Below are 20437 nucleotides of genomic sequence, written 5' to 3' on the forward strand. Positions count from 1 at the left end.
ATAACAATTATAAACTAATGATAATAAAAATGGAATAAAATGTGTTTACTATTATTATTATAATTGTGTACTTTGGGAGACATTTCTACTCAATCCACCAGAGTGTATATTCAGAACAGTTATTTTTTATTATTTTCCCTTGCACTGCATACTGTTAGTGTACTGAAATGCATGCTTATTCCATTTTGTTATTAACTTTTACACTCCTCTTTGTAGAAAGGCTTTAAAAGTAATGGAGTCATTTTAGTCTTATGGTTTATGTTCTGTGATCTCTCACATAAAACTCAAATTTTTGGAATTTTGGAGACTGTGAACCCATTTATTATTTGGTATAAATGGTATAATATGAATATATTAACTGGTTTCTGTAGTTTACACTCATTTTTTTTTCTTCCAACTTAACGCATTTATACGTCATTATTCTGTTTGAATACATACTAACTAATCTGTTTTTCTCTTATTAAGAATAAAAATAAACTTTTTGATCTTTTGTATCTTGAAATGAAGGGTGCAAATTTCCAGGGAGGGGTATGGGGTAATGGACTTGTTCAACCTCCCTCCCGACACCCATGCATGTATCTTGTACTTGTCCACCTTCTTCATTGTCTCCAACACACACACACATATATAGACGTATGGTTTATTCTCCCTACTTACAACATTCGAATCCATATCAACCATTCACAATGCCTTAAGTCTCTTAATTGGACTACTGTCACACTATTTAGCATAAAGCTAGCCTGTTCCTTCAGTTTACCTTGGACATAGTTCTTTTACAGTAAAAAAAAGTATAAAAAAACTTACGTGAGTGAGTATAATGGTTGCAGACGACGTTTCGCGAAGCTATGCTCCGCTTCTTCAGGTCTCTTTTCAGTACATAAAGTACTTCGTCATATATGAAGAAGCAGAGCATAGCTTCGCGAAACATCGTCTGCAACCATTATACTCACTCACGTAAGTTTTTTTATACTTTTTTTTACTGTAAAAGAATCTTATTTACTGAGTAAACTCACAGATTTCCAAAATGTAAATTGGACAGAGTTCCCACAGACCTGGAAAAACCTGGAAATCTCAGGGAATTTGAAAAAAATTCTCGGGGGAAATCTCAGGGAAAATCACGTAATTGATCAATGAGTCACATAGAAGTCCTAGAGGGCTAGAATGTGCTCCTACCTGCTGATTTTCTTCACGCAAGCTGCTTTGAAGACATAGGCTTGTAACATATGTTTATTTTCCATTACAGATTAATTGATATGTGTCCATTTGTAAATTTCTGTTTCTCAAAAGTGTGAAAATATTTGTTCTATATGTGGTATGTTTGGAATGTTATTTTGTGCATTGCAATTGAATGATTGATTGAGTTAGTGTTTTAAGTCCACTTTATGCACAGTAAGGCTAATTGGGACTGGACCTACAGTTTAAAGTGGGATCCGAACCACTATGTGCCTCCACTGGGTATTGAACTTGGGACCCCTTGATTACAAGAAGGCGACGCTACCACTGCACTTGTGCATTGCATTACGGTTTTAATGGAAAAATAATTCAGACAAATATCTGTAACCGTACTTATATGTGCACAGGGATTCTTCACTTAGTTTGATTTCAGAAAGTGAACTGATATGAAGTATTTCCCAGTACTGACAAACAACTGAAATAAAATTTACTGATTCTGATAACTGAGCCAATGCAAAATTGCAAATGATTCTTGCGGAACATTCATTCACCTCCTCAATTAATGTGTGTAACCAGGTGATTCAATATAATTTACTTTAATAATGAACTGCTTATTTAGACATTTACTTCACAAACCGTGACATACAAATTGTATTCTTTTATACATAAAAGTAATAAAAAATGTCTAAAATTATCAGTAATATTACTGATACACAGATATGCCCATATAGGGTTACCAGATCGCTGTAAGGAAAATGTAGGACAGACTGTCCCAAAATGTAGGACATTAAGTCAAAATGTAGGACGCAACACATTCTCAATAAATACATATTTCTATAGAACACGTTAAAAAGTAGTTGAAAAATGACACTTTTCCGTTTTTCAAAAATGAGTTCTCAATGATTTTTTTAATGTAAAATTTCAAAACTCGCAATCATATAATCAATGCATCTCTTACTACATGATTTAAGTTGTACTTCTCATAGGAGACAATTTTTATCAAAATTTCAGGTGTAGTCAAACTATAATTATGTTAGTTGAAATTATAGGGACCAGTACCAAACATTTTACAGACTTTATGAAAAAATAATTTCTCTCCTGAGTCTGTTGTGCTGATGGTAATGAAAGTACTCTCTCAACATTTGAATTATGACCTGTAATGGCAAACAAATATTCAGCAATTACTGTAATTTAAAATGGTTTCATCTTGGGTAGTTTTTAGTTCAATAACAGGGTGTCTACCAAAATAATACATCCAGAAATCTTGACTTTTTCTGGACTTTTCTAGATACTACTTAGGTAAAGTTAGAAACTAGTAATTAAGAAAATAAATATTTATTTAATGAAATCCCAACCAAAGGGCCAGTTTAGATGAAAACTGAAGCTGATTTAAGAAGAGAATTAGATCTGCTATTTCGTATTAATGCATCCTGAACTGTGTTTGGCAGACAAGCGAGGCTTTAGCGTCTGGACTCACAGCCAGTATAATCTTATGTGGGGTTTGTATCGGTTGTCCTTATATGTTTATGACTATCCATTCATCCATCTTATCTTACCATCATTCATCCATTTTATCTTATCATCATTCATCCTCATCTTCGCGATTAGCCAATGGGACAGAAAAAAGTGAAGTAAAATAAACTAAATCAACCAGTCAATAGCAAAAATTCTTGACCACAAGAATAATGTATTGCCTTTTTACTGACTTCTTGACCTACTTGTTGATATATATTTTCTTTTTCTTGACTTCGATGACTTTCTTGACTGGCAGACACTCTGATTAACTTTGTTCTCTATACCCCTGCTTTACAATCAAATTATATTGAATATTTAATAAGAATGGGCAACACCTTGTTCCATCAGTATAAACCCTAAGGCAAGAAATTCGCTCAGACATTGAACAGTGACGTTATCAGAAAGTGGTCCCAAGACTTCGTTCATCAATTGCTTCCGTTTTCCCGTTTGTTTAATAGCAGGACAAACTTTATTCTTTTTGTGCAATGACTGAATCAAAATAAATTTCACTATTGAGTTTGAAAGCGCAGTCCATAGACTTGTAATTTGCATGATTTTTTTTCTGTTACGTATTTTCCTAATTAATATTATGTGACGCTCAAAATGTAGGACATTTATGATATTTTTTAAATTCCTCCCGGACGCCGGACATAAGGTTAAAATGTAGGACATGTCCGGGAAAATCCGGACGTCTGGTAACCCTATGCCCATACCAATAGAGTAACAATTAGTTTGCTTCTGCTGGGTCGAGCTTGCATGCTCTCCTACCTCTATGTACGGCCCGTACGTAGCTGGTACTATTGACCGAAAGGGAAATATTCTTGCATGGTAATGGCCAAGGAAACATACGAATGCCTCTGGTCGGAAAGGACCGAAGTCTACGTGTTGCTGTGACGTCATTTGATCACTTGACTATCGCAAGCATTGAATAAAGCATGCTCGTTATGCCATCTGTTATTGAAAGTACGTAACCGTAATATTGAGGAGACCTGTGCGTTTTCATTTTGTTGCATATTTTGTAAAACAAAAGCAGAAAAATATGAAGGAGGATAGTAGTTCGTCGGATTATATTCCAGAAGAAGAGGAGAGTGACTGTAGTTACTCTGAATATTCAGATATATCCGATGTGGAAGACGAGGCAAAGTCTGTCTGAGATTGGACATACATGAACGATCCTTTCGGTGATGCACGTGAGAATCCGTGTTATAAGTTTGAAAATGACTATGATTTTCATCCTGCTGCCGTGGCCGAAGAACTGTCAACACCTGGCAAAAGTTTTAAAGCATTTCTTTCGACTGTTGTAAAATATTTGTGTGCATGGACTAACAAGAGAGCCGACATGGAGTACACTAAATCGGATCATCCGATATTGAGTTTTTCCAATATAATTTGGATTTTCACATTTGTTCTTGTGTTTACTTGTTTTTCAACACCCCTTTACATGTGTCTGGTGGTGGACTGAATAATATTAATTCTAATCATTTGAGGGCCTCCCGATGGTGCAGTGACAGTGTCGTCGCCTTGTAATCAAGGGATCCCGAGTTCGATACCTGGTGGAGGCACATGGCACAGTGGTTCGGATCCCACTTTAAACTGTAGATCCAGTCCCGATTAGCCTTACTGTGCACAAAGTGGACTTAAAACACCAAATCAATCACAAATCTAATCATTTGAATACAAAAAATTATGGAATTAGCAACCAATGTGATATATGATTTGTTTGCACTATTGCTGGGTGTTGCCTAATCCTCTCTGCATAGCATGGTCGTGGGATTCTGCTCTCTATTTACAGGCTGGGATTCAAGAGGTTAACTCTGCTTCGAATCTGACACAGCCGTCTCACACATTGCCATTCGCTGCAAGGGCTGGACCCTCTGCTGTGCCCTGTAATGTTGTATTAAGTGGGCACATTCTTCTCGCATGTGCTGATTTTAATTTCCATGTTGGGAGATGATGACAGTGTTTTTATCTTTTTTTGAGAAGAGCGAGCCTTTTACACTGTTTCTGAGGACGTTTTGAGACTATCTTTACCTTTTTTAAATTTCGTGTTTGTCCTGTGGAAGTCCCTTTACAACTTGCATTTTTAACCTTTCTCCAAGGTCTCAAAACTCCTTTTTTAATATTTTAATTTAAAGTTGAGGGTTTTTAGATAAAGGGACTTTCCCCGTATACTTAGAAGGGTGCAAAATGGCCACAAAGGCCGAAGCACCCAAAAGTTTTAAATCAATTAATCAGCTAGTCCATCTCATCTCTAATAATAAAAATAAGAAAAAGAAGGTGGTGGTGATATGGCTATGAGAGGAAATGGAGGCTATTGTAAAAAAATAAACATTACTACACTGTGTATTGACTACTCTGGAAAATAATTGAAGATTCTGGAAAACTCAGGGGAAATACATTTCAAGTTCACGTGCTTGGAGGAGTCCCTGAAACACAATTTACCCCTCCCTGCTGACATCCATAGGTACAAGAGACAATTATTTAAATAATCCACCCCTTGCCAAATTATTATTTTTCAATTATTGGTATTATTTTGTAAAATATAAATTAGTGATTACATTACTAGCTTGTTTTGAAATAGAAAATTAAAATTCAGAACAAAATTACAAAACTGTTTAAGAAAAAGTTGATATGAGATCGACATGAGGTTTGAGATGGTAGGTTTTCTTGTATGACTTATTCGATTCTTTGTTTAAAAAGAAAGTATACATATTGAAAATTAGGAATATGCATTTCATTGTATAGTTAAACCTCGTTAATCCAGACCCTGATCAGCCGGACTCTCTTAATCCAGACAGAAAAAAAAGCAGCAGAATGCAAGGTTTTAAATGTGGGTAGAAGTCAACAAGAGAACTTCCCAAAGAAAAGGCAGTCAACCACTGATGAAATTCTGTTTCCCGTAGACTTTGTACTGTACTGTATAGTGTGTCAACTTATCCCCCGCCCCCCATTAGACCGGATATGCGAGGTTTTTCTTATATCTGCATTTGGGTCTCCCCAATGGCGCAGTACTAGCGTCGTCTCCTTGTAATCAAGGGGTCCCGGGTTCGTTACCCGGTGGAGGCTCATAGTGGTTCGGATCCCACTTTGAACTGTAGGTCCAGTCCCGATTAGCCTTACTGTGCATAAAGTGGACTTAAAGCACCAAATCAATCAATCAATCTATCTATCTTATAGCTGTGATAACCTATCGTTGCACAGTTGGGAAACTCCTGAGGTTGGCATTCCTGAGATAAACGATTCAATTCTGCGCATTGCTTGTTGTGCCTAAACATCGAAAAGAATAAATTTAGTTTGATTTACATGTATTCTATTTTTCTAAATTTAAAGTGTAAGCTCCAATGATAAATATGTCCCCATGTTTCAGAGCTTCTTTGATATACTTTGAGAGCAGTACTTCAGTATATAATATTTGCACCTCTTTTCTTTTGCAGGGCCCCATTGCATTCCAAGACTTATACGGGGTGTTCTACCCAGCAGTGAGTCTTAACAGAGGAGTGACCGTCACGCTGCACACAGCTTTGGACCCACCCACGGACCACGAAAGCGAAGGAGACGAGAGCTGAGATGCAAGCAGCACGACCCGCAGCAACATTTTAACCGTTTCTCACCCTGCCAAATAATAAAAATCTTTTCCGTCATTCCCAGGAAGCAGACTGGCTGAAATCCCAGCTTCCTCGAGTGACCAGCCATCCATACAATTTGTCCTATGCCATTATTTAAAGAATTCAGTGTTTTATCGAGAACTCTTGTGTGTTGCAAGATTGGGAAATTTCATGTCGGGAGACAAATAGTCGGGACAGTTTGTAATTGTTATGCAAACGTCACATCTAACAGTGACTAAAAGAATTTATTTTTTAGTGATTAGATTGTATCTCAGTGTGCATGCTTATCATTATTTCGTGTTTCTTCTGAGGCGGTAGAAAGGCAAGGATGGTCCATCACGAAGGCACTCTAATCCTAGTGCCTTACGCATTGGCATTGAGAGTGAATTGAGTGGATTCTATTTCACAAAAATAAATATCTAGAGAGTGTGTCTTTCCCAGTGTTGGTGCATAGAGTTTATTTGTACATATCTAAATAAGATCTAAATAGAGTAATCAATTTTGTATCAACATCTAAACACTATCAGATAAATGAGCTTATATTTCTTCTGCCGATGAAATCCCATTCCAAACTGAAACAGCAGATTTCTATTTTGTAAAAAAAGAAATTCAATAATTGTCAGTTTCTTGTTTGTCACCCCATTTTTTTTACAGTGCACTCGTTGTATTGTTTTATACATATTAATTTACTTTGTTCATGTTATGTGTAAGTGGATTTTTGTGTGAGTTATTAGAAATGTGTTTGCCTTTTATTCACCTAAATTTGAAAGCTGTAGATTAACTGCAACATAGAGAATCTGTCTATAATATGAAATAAAGTATGTTCTGAATGTACCTCGTGTGCTTTATTAAACAACTGTGTGTATTCTTATTTCATTTTACATGTATGTTTACGTAAGAGAAAAGCCAGATTGATGATATGGGTAATGATTGATTGATTTGGTTTATTTTACTTTGCTTTTCTGCAGCTATGGCTAATCACAAGGATGAAGATGAGTGATGATATGATGAAATTGATGAAGGGACACTCACAAAGAAAACCCAGGCAGGGATTCGAACCCAGGACACCTGGCATCGATATGGGTAATGAAAATAACAGTGAGAAGGCTAAATCAATGATGCTATTGTGATGAAGAAGATGAACAAGCTGGAATTGTTTACGAGGCCAAAGTCCTGCATGGGCTATTGCAAAAATGAGCAGGTGTAAGTTCATATTCATACACACAAATAGCGTATGTGGCATAAGTATAAGGTTCACCCAAATTAAAGTGTATTAACAATGTAGTTTAAATACACAGAGCTTGTGTTTGTGCTGGTAGATGGCATTGTATGTCAGGATGCAAGCCACAATCATCGGAGTGTGCTCTTGTGCATGTGCTGAAGCAAGTTGACTGTACAGTCCCCCCCCTTGAAAATGAAAGTCAACCAAAAATTATATATTTTTGACATATAATTTCATTTCAGCTACTATAATATGCGTTAATTATTGCATGAATATGATAAATTCAAATTTAAGCAATGTTTTTTTGAGGGAACAACACTATTTTTGGGGAAAATGTGCCTTGTTTGCCCTCCCCCCCCACTGAAAAAATACCTTCTTTGCCCCTCCCTGGGAAAAATCCTGTGGACTTACATCAATTTTTGGTGGCAGAAGGTGCTATACTGATCATGGGCCCAACTGACAGCTGACCTACTTTTTCCTACATACCTCCACTTGTCCACCAATTGTCTTCAGGGGTGTGTGTCTCGACTAGTGTAACATTGCTCTCCTGTTGTTGCCAAGTGTTTGTCTGTTTTTGTCAGTTGTTTTTATTAGCTTCTTTGTTTTGTGTACTAATTTTCCATGCTTTATGTATTGTTGTACAACTTTTATCCAGTACCGACGCTGATCAACTTTATGTCCCCCATTTTGCAGTATGTTCAGACATGTACCCAACTCTCATTTGATTTGTCCCACCAGCAACTTTCGGAACTTTGTGTCGATGTCAGTGGAAGAGAATTCAACTGATCGACGATTCGTTGTTTCCCAACTGCTAGCTGGAAATGCGATCAGTATATTGGAGCCAAAATTTATCGTTGTAAGAATGATGTATATGGGAATGAGATTATGATGTACGAAAATGCATGCCCGCATATGGTAGTAGTGCACCAAGATTTGCTGTGGTGCTTCTGCTTGGAGGTCCTCAACCACCCAACCCCCTCCCAATAGTCCCGACTTGTCTTCCTGCTATTATCACATCTTTAGAACACTAAGAATAAGCTTTAAATAGCTGCTAATATGCTGAAGTCTGTGACACCGTTGAAGACTGTTTCCTCAGCCAACCAAGGATGTTCTTACCTCACGGTATCCACAATCTAGTAACATGCTGAGCCAATTGCTTGAACTTACAAGGTGACTATGTGCAGTGGATATCTAATGGATTTATCACCATTATTTCCTGTATGTTCATATATTCCAACCAATAAACTATGCTGGGAGAAAAGACAAGAGTCTCAAAAAGATGACACAGATATGGAGAAGAGAATAAATAGTCCCAAGAGATTTAGTCGTAGGAATGAATAGTGCAGAGGATGCACGCATACGTACCACTGAAGTGAGGGGTAACTTTATTTCTTGAATTATTGGAAAATTATTGGATGTAATCTTCAAGAAATAAACCTACCCATCACTTTCGCGGTATGTATGTATGTCATATCATCATCTGCACTATTCACACCCATGGCATAACACACTGTGCTAACCACTCCACAACGGAGGTTGGCAAATTATTTTGTTGAGAAAAGGAAACCATGAGTCAGCTGTGCGGGTGCAGTTTTGGAGTTGAACCCACAGTACATCTCCTAATCATGGTGAAGTCATTGTACAGATACTCCAAAAAGTTTGTCTTCAAGAAACAGACATGCACAGATCATACTCTCACAGAAGCTCCAGCAGAACACACTGTCCTCCCTGCTTTCTTTCTTTAACCCTGTGTTGGTCGCACATGGTCTCTAGTTTCGGGTGTGTGGTTTTAGATTCTCTTTTCAACACCCTCCCTCTGTCTATCTGTATTTCTAATCTTCCTCTTTTGCACCATGATTTTTTTTTCAGTGTCGGTAAGATATTCCAGCTGCTAGGGAGGATTCATTGAAGCCCCTTGCTGTCTGAATCCAGGTGTACCTAGTTTTTACTGAAAATCCGGTCTGCCGTTCCGTGCCCAACTAACAAAGAGTGCCTTTTTATAATTTTATAGAATTTAAATTTTATAGTTTTATAGAAGCTCAATTGTAGAAAGAAAGGATCTAATCGTAATAATTGAAGATTTGATGTTTTAGACCATTAATTTAGCGTATTTTAAAAACCTGGTCTCTGGCACTGTGTGCGAGCATCAACGTAACTTTTATCATGCGACACATGAAGTGTAGCCTTCTGGGCTTCAAGTTTGAAACTGATTCGTGGCATATCCATTCTTATCTTTGTATCACAATGATAAAAGCTGGAAATAGAGACAATGAATTAAAAAAAAAGAGATACATTATCAAAATTACTCATTCATGTGTTCAGACATTTTTCTCCAAAGGTGTAAACACTTCAGGTAAATAAAAGTAAAGAATGGTGTGATGGTGTGATGTTAGGCAAGAAAGGAAGATGCAACTAATTCTGTCATTGTCTCCGTCTCATTAGTTTCTGAAGTGCTTGGAAAATTTAAATGATGCATTGAGTGAAACTGGGAGTGGACCGAGCTTTGGTTACATCATTTGATGCAGTGTGGCTGTTGCTGTTTGCACAGTTAAGAAATGACATCTAGAGCCGCACCTGAAATATATCATGTATATTTAAGTAGCTTATCTTGTCTTCTTCTAGATAGATATATTGGTGAAAAGGAAGAGAGGACAACAAATTGAAACTGCTTGGCAACAGAAGAAGTGTGCAGCAGGGGTATTCTGCCACAAAAGAAGTGATGTAAGTGAGAATGTGCACGAAAGAATGTGAAAAAGAAGGCAAAATAAATAGCTTATGGAAACATTTGGAAAATAATGGCTATGAGAAGGAGGATAGACTGGACATAAACAGAAGAAGGAAGAAAAGTGGCAGGGGAGTACTGGAAGAGAAAGAGAAAGAGAGGAGGTTTGGAATAAGGAATATGGGGAAGACCACAGAAAAGATATGCAAAGTGCTTAGGAAAGCGGGCATTAAAACTTACAGGAAGGGAGGGAGAAGCATCTTAAAAATATGGAACAAGAAAAAGGAAAACAGAGAAGAGGAAGAGGAAGGGATTATCTACAAAGTGAAATGTAAACAATGTCAGAGTGTGTACATAGGAGAAACGAAAAAGAGGCTGAATGACAGGTTGAAACAACATAGGGATGATGTACGACTTAAGAGTGAAAGAAATGCTATATTTAAAACACGAGAGAAACATGACATGACATAGAGTGAGATGAGGCTAAGCAGATAGGAAGGGAGAAGAGAGTACTAGTGAGAAAATGGAAGGAGGCCAAGGAAATAGAGAAGAAAGGTGAAGAAGACACAATGAACTGGAATGGGGGACTGAAGATAAACAAAGAATGGAAGAAGATGTTAGAAAGATTGAAAAGGACAAGAGCGAAAGAGGAGGGGAAAAGGAAGAGGAATGAAGAAAGAAAGGAAAAAGAGAGTGAGATAAAGAGTCCAACCACTTTCCAGATGAAAGGAAATGTTAGCTAAATCGCCTGTCAGTGAGAGTACAGTTTTGACACCACCTGCTGGAATGTTCCAAAAACAACTTTCTAATAATCTTGTGTCTGGAGGGGAGTGATTTTTGTGTATATATATCTTCCTGTTTTGTACCTTGTTTCATTTTTACTTGGTACAGAGTCTGAAGAAGATCTTGCTAGAAGGTTGAAACGTTACGTTTAGTTTATGTTTTAAAATAAAACAAATTTCTGCCTTGGTCAGCATATTGAGTTTTTCATTAATGATAATGTCCAAATGTTGGTGATGTGGTGAAGTAAAGTCGAATGTCAGAGGCGTATATTCGGGGCTATCTAGGCTATCTGCGAAGCGCAGACTCGGGGAATAATATACAGAAAAAAATATATATCAAAAAATGTGCATAAATTTTTTTATTTCAATAAGAAGATGAACCTATTTCTTAGAAGTTGGAAACATTGCCCGCTTTCTTTGAATTCGCGAGACAGTTGGCCCAGCTGGCGGGCAACTCAACGGGGGTGACGGGTAAGCTTGACAGGGCTCCGATCAATGTTGCAAACCAATTTTTCCAACCATGTAATTTCCCCAGGATCGGGGAATTGTGGAGTCAAACTGTTACAGGAGAGAGAACAGGGTTGCATATAGCGGGGAAAAAACCCTCTGAACTTTCTCAACAATCTGGGTCAATGTTGCAAACCAATTTTTCCCAGCACGTAATCTTCCCAGGAATGGGGAAATTTGAAGTTAAATTATCACGGGCAAGGGGAAAAGTGTCATGTGGCAGGGACAAGAACATAATTGAAGGCTTGCAGGAGGAGTTGAAAAAGAGGTCGTTGACCTTCAAACAACTAGAGATACAGTGGGGAGTAGAAAATTGTTGGCTGAGCGGGAATGGTTTACCAAAATGACAAGGACCAGTTCTAGTCTAGATCGCGTCGAGTGGTCTTGGTGCGTGAAATTTATTTCGAGGCAGCGTGTGAATACAGTAGTGAGTGGATTGTATTTTTGTGAATGATATGTGCTGTGTGTTGTGTAGTGAACTGAAATGAGGGGCATAATTAACAAGCTCTCTTTTCGGCTTACGAATTACTATAAGCTCCAAATCGTTGTGGATTTTTCTTGTATGTCCACTTTATGAACAGATAAGCTAATGGGGATCGGACCTACAGTTAAAGTGGTATCTAAACCACCATGCATCGAACCCGGGACCCCTTAGTTTCAAGGCAACAACGTTATTACTGCGCCAACAAGGAGTATCCGAACTTAAAATCTTGAAAATAGGTAGGTTGAAATTTTATTTTTATTCTCTTATATTCATTCATTCATTGTTTTCTGCCTAATTGGCAGGTTTTTCACTGCAATCTCCAGCTTTCCCTATTCTCCGCCTTACGCTTCATAATAGCATACGACCCAGTTAATTTAATATCATCCATAAGCTGATATCTCTTTCTTCCACGGACTTTTCCTCCTTCAACCATTCCCTCCAAGGCATCCCTTAGCAGGCAGTTCCTTCTTAGACAGTGTCCTAACCAGTTTCTTTTCCTCTTCTTGATGGTCTCCAGTATTGATCTTTTTTTCACCAACTCTTTTCAGTACGGCTTCGTTTCTTACCTTGTCCGTCCATTTTACACGCTCCTTTTTTCGCCATGTCCACATTTCAAAAGCTTCGAGTCGTTTCTCTTCATTTCTTCTCAACGTCCAGGTTTCTGCACCATATAGTGCTACACTCCACACAAAACATTTCACTAATCTCTTCCTTAGACCTATGTCCATGGGTCCACAAAAAAACATTTTTTCTTCTATTGAAAGCTTCTTTTGCTATTGCGATACTCATTTTCACTTCTTGTTTGCAACTCATGTCACTGCTTATAGTGCATCCGAGGTACTTGAAGCTATCCACTTGCTGGATTCTTTCACTGTTTGCTCTCACATTAATATTCCTTGGTTTCCGTCCTATAACCATTGCCTTTGTCTTCTTTACATTAATATTCATCCCATACTGCTCACAGCTGCTGTTTAACTCTTCTAACATACTATTTATGGTTATTTCATCCTCGGCGAATAATGCCATGTCATCAGCAAATCTTATGCAGTTTATTCTTCTTCCTCCCAATTTGACACCTCCTGTTCCCTGGAAACAATTTTTCACTATATCTTCTAAATAGACATTAAACAAAGTAGGCGATAGGCAGCATCCTTGTCGTACTGCTCTTCCAATTTCACAGCCTTCTGTCATTTCGTCTCCTGTTCTCACTTTAACTCGTTGATTCATATATAAGTTGCTTAGAAGTCTCCTCTCTTTCCAATCTACCCGAATTTTCTTCAGAATTTCTGAGAGTTTAACCCAATTCACTCTATCAAAGGCTTTCTCCAGGTCTACAAATACTACAAACACCTCCTTTCCTTTCTCTAAATATATTTCCCCAATGGTCCTCAGTAAACCAATTGCATCCCTTGTACCTCTCCCTTTCCTTAAACCAAACTGTTCTTCCTCTAACTCGCCACTGACCTTCGAGTATAGGCGTCTGTTCAGAATTCTTAGAAGAATTTTTGCCGAGTGAGATATCAAGCTGATTGTCCTGTACTCAGAACATTTTCTGGCATTGCTTTTCTTCTGCAGAGGTACCAAAACAGTCTCCGTGAAATCTTGTGGCCAATCCCCTTTCTCATAGATTTCATTGCATAAGTGCAGTATTTCTCTTTTTCCATCTCCCAGGCATTTGATAAGTTCAACAGGAATTTCATCAGTGCCCGTTGCTTTCCCATTCCTCATTTCTTTGAGTGCTTGCTCAAATTCTTCATTCAGGATATAGTATCCTTTCTCATCATCAGGCACGTCGTCTTCATTTTCTACATTCAGACTGTCTGGGCGATTCTCTTTCTGGTAGAGCTCTTCAACGTACTTTCCCCACACATTCGATATTCCTTTTCTGTCTGTGATTTCACATCCTTCCTCGTCTTCTATCATCCACATTGTTTTCCATTTCTTCTTTTGGAAGCCCAAGCAGTTTACTTCACGATACATCAAGTCATACCTTCCTCTTTTTTCCAGTTCTTCAATTTCTTCACATTTTTGTTTCATCCATTGTTGTTTTGCCCTGTCAGTTTATCTTCTTAGCTGGTTATTCAGTATCCTGTAATTATGTCTTCCCTCTTCTGTATTTACATTCTTCCATTTTCTCCGTTCCTTCATTTTTTCCAGCGTACTTTCAGTAATCCATGGTTTCTTTGCACTTTTCCTTTCCCTGTAGCCTATTGTTTCATCCGCTGCCTTCTGTAAGCAGCTTTTTATTCCATCCCACATCTCATCCTTATTGTTACAACTAGCTTTAAACTTAGTATAGTTTCCTTGGAAATGTTCTGCAAATTTTTGTCTTTCTTCTTCTTCCCTTAGCTTCTCTAAGTGGGGTTTCTTGCTCACCTGGTTTTGTGTTATATTCTTCAATGTAAGATTGATTTCTCCTATTAGCAAGATGTGGTCTGAATTAATGTCAGCTCCTGGCAATGTCTTCGCATTTTTCAAACAATTTCGAAATCTTTCTTGTACCAGTATGTAATCTATCTGGTATCTTTTGGAATCTCTTGGACATATCCAGGTGTATCTCCTCCTCTTATGTTGCTTGAACAGTGTGTTTCCAACAATTAGGGAGTTTCTTTTACAGAAATTTACCAGGCTTTCCCCCCTCTCATTTCGCTCACCTAATCCATATCTTCCTACTGTACTTCCATCCTGTCTTTCTCCTACTACAGCATTCCAATCACCCATTACGATAATGCACAATCCCTTTCTCTCTTTTTCCATCAAGTCTTCTATCTTCTCATAGTTTTCCTCCACTTCTTCTTCTGACAACCCACTATGTGGCATATAGGCTACACTTGAATTAACACTAAGTCTTTCTTCTTTCCTTGAAGTTTCACCATTATAATCCTGTCATCCACATAACTCACTGCTTTAACTTTATGTCTCACACGTGGTCCTAGCACTATTCCCACACCATGGTTTCCTTGTTGATCACCTCCAGAATAAAACATCTTGAACTCATCACTCACTATTTCACCATTTTGTTCCCACCTCACTTCTGATATTCCCATAACATCTACTTTGTTTCTTCTCTCATTTCTGCTTTTAAGTTTTCCAGCTTTCCCGACTGTAACAGGGTTCTGACATTCCACGTTCCAATCCTTAACCTTACCTTCTGTTTGCTTCTCTTTTCCCCATCAGTGTCCTTTGTCATAACGTGTCCTTCCCAGACATCCCCCTCCCGGACATCCGAATGGGGGGCTAGTTTACGTCTGGAATATTTTGCCTTGGAATGACTCATCATGATTGCAGTTTTTCTAGGGAAAAGATATATGCGGTAGCTTCCCGTTGCTTTCCGCACACCACTCTCTCTTTCGCATCTTGAAAGATCCCAGGGGGCCCCAACGAGGAGGTGAGGAGAGTGGATTTGGCTAAATGAGCCCTCCGGACTTCACCGAAATTCACTGCACCAAACTTATGGTGTTTGGATATAGGTATATAGGCCTACATAATATTTCACAATATGGGCCTCTCATTTATGCAAGTAAGAATGAAATTCTTGAAATCATTTCCTTACTGACAGTGTATATTTCCATGCTTTATTTATGAGGTATATATTTTTAATCACAGAGTCACATCACTTCAACCCGCCACCCCAAATGAGTTAAAAAAGCAAAAACACCCCCACCATCAAATTTTTGTCCATTCGAACACTATGATATGGTGCGATAGCCCAGGTTCTTAACCCAGTATACGCCACTGTCGAATGTGTATCTTCAATTTTAAAGTATTTTCTAATGGCTCCGTAGCCTCTTTTATCTACGTAAGAAAATTTGTGAGTATACTTCGAAGATATACTATTAAATATACTGTACAATCTCTGGAGAAGTGGGTTATGCATCGAAGGGAATATACCATAAATTGAGGTGGGGATGAGGAGAAAGAAAATGATAGCATTTCTAAAATGTTCAAGGGAATATAATCTGTAGAGCAGTACACGCATCTAAAAGAAAATATGTATTCCCACTTCAATTACACTTCATGCATGTTTTGTAATTGTTAAAACTAGGCTGTAGACTGGTGCAGTAATTTTTATGCGCACGCACAGCATGGCGTGTGAAAATATTCAAATGGAATGAAAATTTAAGTAACTACTCATGAAGCATCGGGAGTACACAAAGTGTGCATTTTTGTGTAATATGTACCCTCCTTAAATGTCAAAACGAATATACTAAGCAGTAGCGAAGCGTGGACTGACGAAGGAGGGAAGCGATTATAGTGAGTTTATATAGTAATTTCTCAATGACAACTTCAACCACCTCCGTAATGTTAGTCAACAAGTATAACACCTTGCAGGGAAGAGAATATTTCAGGATATAGGTGTCCCATTTTTATTGGTGCTGACTGTACATATTTGGTCATACTTCTCTTTCTAGTAATCTACAACGCATGACTGAAAATAATAGTATTTAATATAATAATATAAATATAATACAATACAATAATAATATTTAATATTGACGGAAAATAATAAAGAAAATTGGATCCAATTTTTTTGCAAACTGTAAACAATATCGATTTAATAGGACGCAAATAATTTCACGGGCCGTCACGCCATTCTCTCTTTTAGACCTTTTTTAATGTATATTGTTCAGTGCCCAGGGTCGACTCCCGCCGCCTCCTAGCTGCGGTTCTGAATTTGAGACTGCAAGAACATATTAAGAAATGTATTTTTACTTGCATAAAATTTGAAATCGGGGGGGGCAATTGTCCCTCCCCTGCAGGTGCCTTTGGCTGCCTGGAAGAAATATGCAAGAAATACATAGAAACTAATTCCATCGTGAGTATTGTCGTGCTACTTTTAGATTCTGCCAACCTTGTGTTTTTTTTGTTTTGTTTTTTTTTACTTCAATGTTTGCCCCCTTCCTCCCTCCCTGTGTTTGCGCCACTGTGGCTCCCAGGAGTCGATTTTCACTTTCAGAACTGTTTACAAAAACCAGAGCACCAGCGCAACTGTCATATTCTATATTAGAACTTAGAAGCATTCCATCTCTGTAGTTCAGAGTGTAATTTACATAAAATATTTTACAGCAGATTCAAGATTCAAACTAACTGTATATATTTATTAATTTCCAGTGCATGAGCAATTCATTCTGCAGCCACATAGAGGTGACACAAAAAAATAATAAAGTTTGGGAGTGTTAATAGCAATAAATTTTCAACAGAACAAAGCGGTGCAGTTACATAGGATGTCCCTCTCCCAGTTGTTGCTTGGAACTTTCATCGGTTTGAAAAACCCTTAATTTTTCTTCAAAAGTATAATATTGGTCAATAACGGCGTCAAGATTCGTCTACACTAAATTTCTAAGTGAATGTATTACGAAAGCAACTGCTTCCCTTGCCCCCCCCCCCCGAGCACGCCAATGCCATACGCCTATGTAAATTTGCGCCATTCGACAAAACATTTCCGTGCACGTGGTTTGGTAGGATGTATTTAAAAATTGCTCAATAGGTGGCAGGTCACTTTAAAAATAAATTTATTGCGGTATTTCATTGTAATTATTGTACATTCATAATACATTGTTAAGGAGTTATTTGTGTAAATATATTTTACAAAGGAATTTAAATGTTTTTCTTCATATGAAGTAAAACTCGAGCTCCAACGTACAATGTACTCCAACTTCCTTTAACAAGAGTGTGGAAATATGTGTTTTCAAATGACAGCATAGTACTCTTATCAACAAAGTTAAATATATTAAAACCTTACACCTAAAGTCCTTTCTTTCTAGAATTGTTCCATTTTTCAACTTCAGTAGTGAAGCTTTCTTTCTGGTCGTTCATTTGCGTCAGTCAGCTCATTTGCGTTTGCTTACTAGAAGAGATGTCACCCTCGAAACACATGCCTGAATCTGGATGTGTGTGTGTAATTGTTGATTCAAATCCCCCCCTTCATATTAAGGTGGCGCTTCTGACACGGGACATAAACATTAAAATCTCCATCCAAGAGAAACACATGAATGGACGGTGAAGGCTACTCATCACAATAAATTCTAAACTCCTTGTTGTACAAAGCCTCCATGAGATAATTGTTTAAAGTAAGGTATATCTGATCAGGCACGTATCCAGAGGGGGGCTTAGGGGGCTCGAGCCCTCCCGAAAGTTTTAGGTTTACACTAGATAAAATGAGGTTTTTGGTTTCTAGTGGTGTGAAATAAAATAATGTGACAATAATTATCGAGGCAAGACGGAGAATGTTCCGTAACCCTGTTATTGATAATAGCACGTATCCAAGATGGGGCACAGGGGGCTCGACCCTTTCTTAAGGAAATTTTTCAGTTTACGTTAGATAAAATTAGGTTTTTGGCTTCTTGAATGATGTGAAAATAATGTAAGGAGAGAAATAATTATCGAGGCAAGATGGAGCATGATTTATACACCTGTTATTCTTAATAGCACGTATCCAAGGTGGGGATGAGGTGGCTCGAGCCCCCTCAGGAAATTTTTCAAATTACACTAGATAAAATTAGATTTTTGGCGTTTTGAATAATGTGAAGATAATAAATTATAAATCTGAGAGAAAAAATTATCGAAACAAAACGGAGTGTTTTCTATAACCTTATTATTGTCAATAGCACGTATCCAAGGTGGGAATCAGGAGGCTCGAGCCCCCCTTCAGGATTTTTTTCTGTTTACACTAGATAAAATTAGGATTTTGGCTTCTTGAATAATGTGATGATAATTTGGAAGAAATAATTATCGAGACAAGACGGAGAATGTTCTATAACCCTGTTACTGTTAATAGCACGTATCCAAGGTGGGGTTGATTTGGCTCGAGCCCCCCAGGATTTTTTTTATTTTACACTAGATAAAATTAGGTTTTCTTGCTTTTTTAATAATTTGACGATGATTTAAGGAGATAGACAATTATCGAGGCAAGACGGAGAATGTTCTACAGGGTGGCTCAATAAATCACTTAACACCCTCAGTACAAGGCCACTGCGGCATGGAATGTGAAAATGGCGATGACCAATCATTGGCTGGCCAAGGGGGAACCACATTGACGCCACCCACACGGTCGGCGGCCATCTTGAATTCAACTTCAGAATTTTAAATAAGAAGGGGGTCGTGCGACATATCAAAACGGGCTAGAATTTTACGAGAAATGCAATGGTGAAGGTTTTTTCGACGTATCTTTAACCAGTAAAAAAGTTATGACTGAATTCTTGTACCAATTTGCTCCTTTTCGAGGTGTTAGAAAAATGCCTTAAAATTTGTTTAGCGCATCGGTAATGCATCGAGATCAAAGTGACGTCTAGGGAGAGAAGTTCGCATGCCATTGCACACGATTTTAATCGGATACATCCTTGAATAACTGCGCATTATAAATGGTTGTCGCGAACAATTTACAGTGTGACGCTTCCATTGAATTGAAAGTCCTTCACAGTGACATAACCTACTTCAGCAGTGGGGGAAAAAAGGGGGCTATTACCCCCAACTTTTGTCCCTGCAGTAGAGGTGTGCGGGATCCCAAAAAGTCGGAACCGGGATCGGGGGTAGGGGGGAATTCCCGTCCCGATCCCGACTTCGGAAAATGACTTCCCGACTTTTCGGGATCCCAAGCAGTCGGGAAATACCGAATGGTCATTTTAAAAAGTCGTCAATTCTCGACGTTTTCTGCATTGTAAATGTTTGGTACTTATCGGAAATTGTTAGTTTTTGTACCAGAAGTGCAAAAACAAGCACTTAAGGTGGAAATTACGTGTAGAATTCAAGATTTGAAGAGCTTTGGGAAATTTCGAACATATCCCGTCCCGAAAATTTCTCGACTTTTTCGGGAAATTTAGAATTTTCCCCGTCCCAAATATCGGGATTTAAAGAATTTCCCGTCTCGATCCAAAAAATTATGTCCCGCACACCGCTACCCTGCAGTGTGGTAAAGCTTATCTCCAAAGGTAAATAAACTGTCCTTGCCGTCACTGTACTCATAAAAATTAGTATTTTTTTCTATAACGACTTTAATTATAATTTACTGGGAAAGGGATGACTTTCTTTTGTTTAAAACATATTTAAAACATGTTTAAAACATGTTTTTTTAAACTCATGTTTAAAACTATGTTTAAAACAAAAAACATATTTTAAACAAATAAAACAGTTTGTTTTGTTCTTTTTTTAAAAAAACATAAATTTTGCCAACCCTGGCTCTAGGTGACATCTGCTGTCGATTCGGACGCGGCCATAGAATCCTATTCTATGATATGATCCTTTGGGTGCATGCATTGGTTCCCCGTGTCGGTGGCCGCAAGCAGAGAGTCTGCTGTTTGCAACGGACTTCTGAAGGAGTTTGAGGCCGCCGTAAAAATCTTGTGAAATCTCTTGTGATGGAAACTAAATAAAGCTAAAACATTAAGTACATTAAATAATATTTTAATAGTGCTGCACAACAATGCACGG

General features: G+C 38.0%; 1 protein-coding gene across 4 annotated transcripts in view; it reads left to right on the forward strand.

The window, feature by feature from the left end:
• The window catches only part of Trim9 (E3 ubiquitin-protein ligase Trim9), a 593684-nt gene extending 586569 nt beyond the window's left edge, over positions 1–7115 (forward strand). For all 4 annotated transcript variants that reach the window (XM_083124911.1, XM_083124913.1, XM_083124912.1 and 1 more), the window contains one exon: positions 6123–7115. In XM_083124911.1, coding sequence (XP_082981037.1) covers positions 6123–6254 — 132 coding nt within the window. In that variant the 3' untranslated portion in view covers positions 6255–7115. The remainder of the gene's footprint in view (positions 1–6122) is intronic.
• Positions 7116–20437: the final 13322 nt, after the last annotated feature.

This window comes from Lepisma saccharinum, chromosome 7 (assembly GCF_977018435.1).
Source record: "Lepisma saccharinum chromosome 7, izLepSacc3.1, whole genome shotgun sequence".
Taxonomy (NCBI): Eukaryota; Metazoa; Arthropoda; class Insecta; order Zygentoma; family Lepismatidae; genus Lepisma; species Lepisma saccharinum.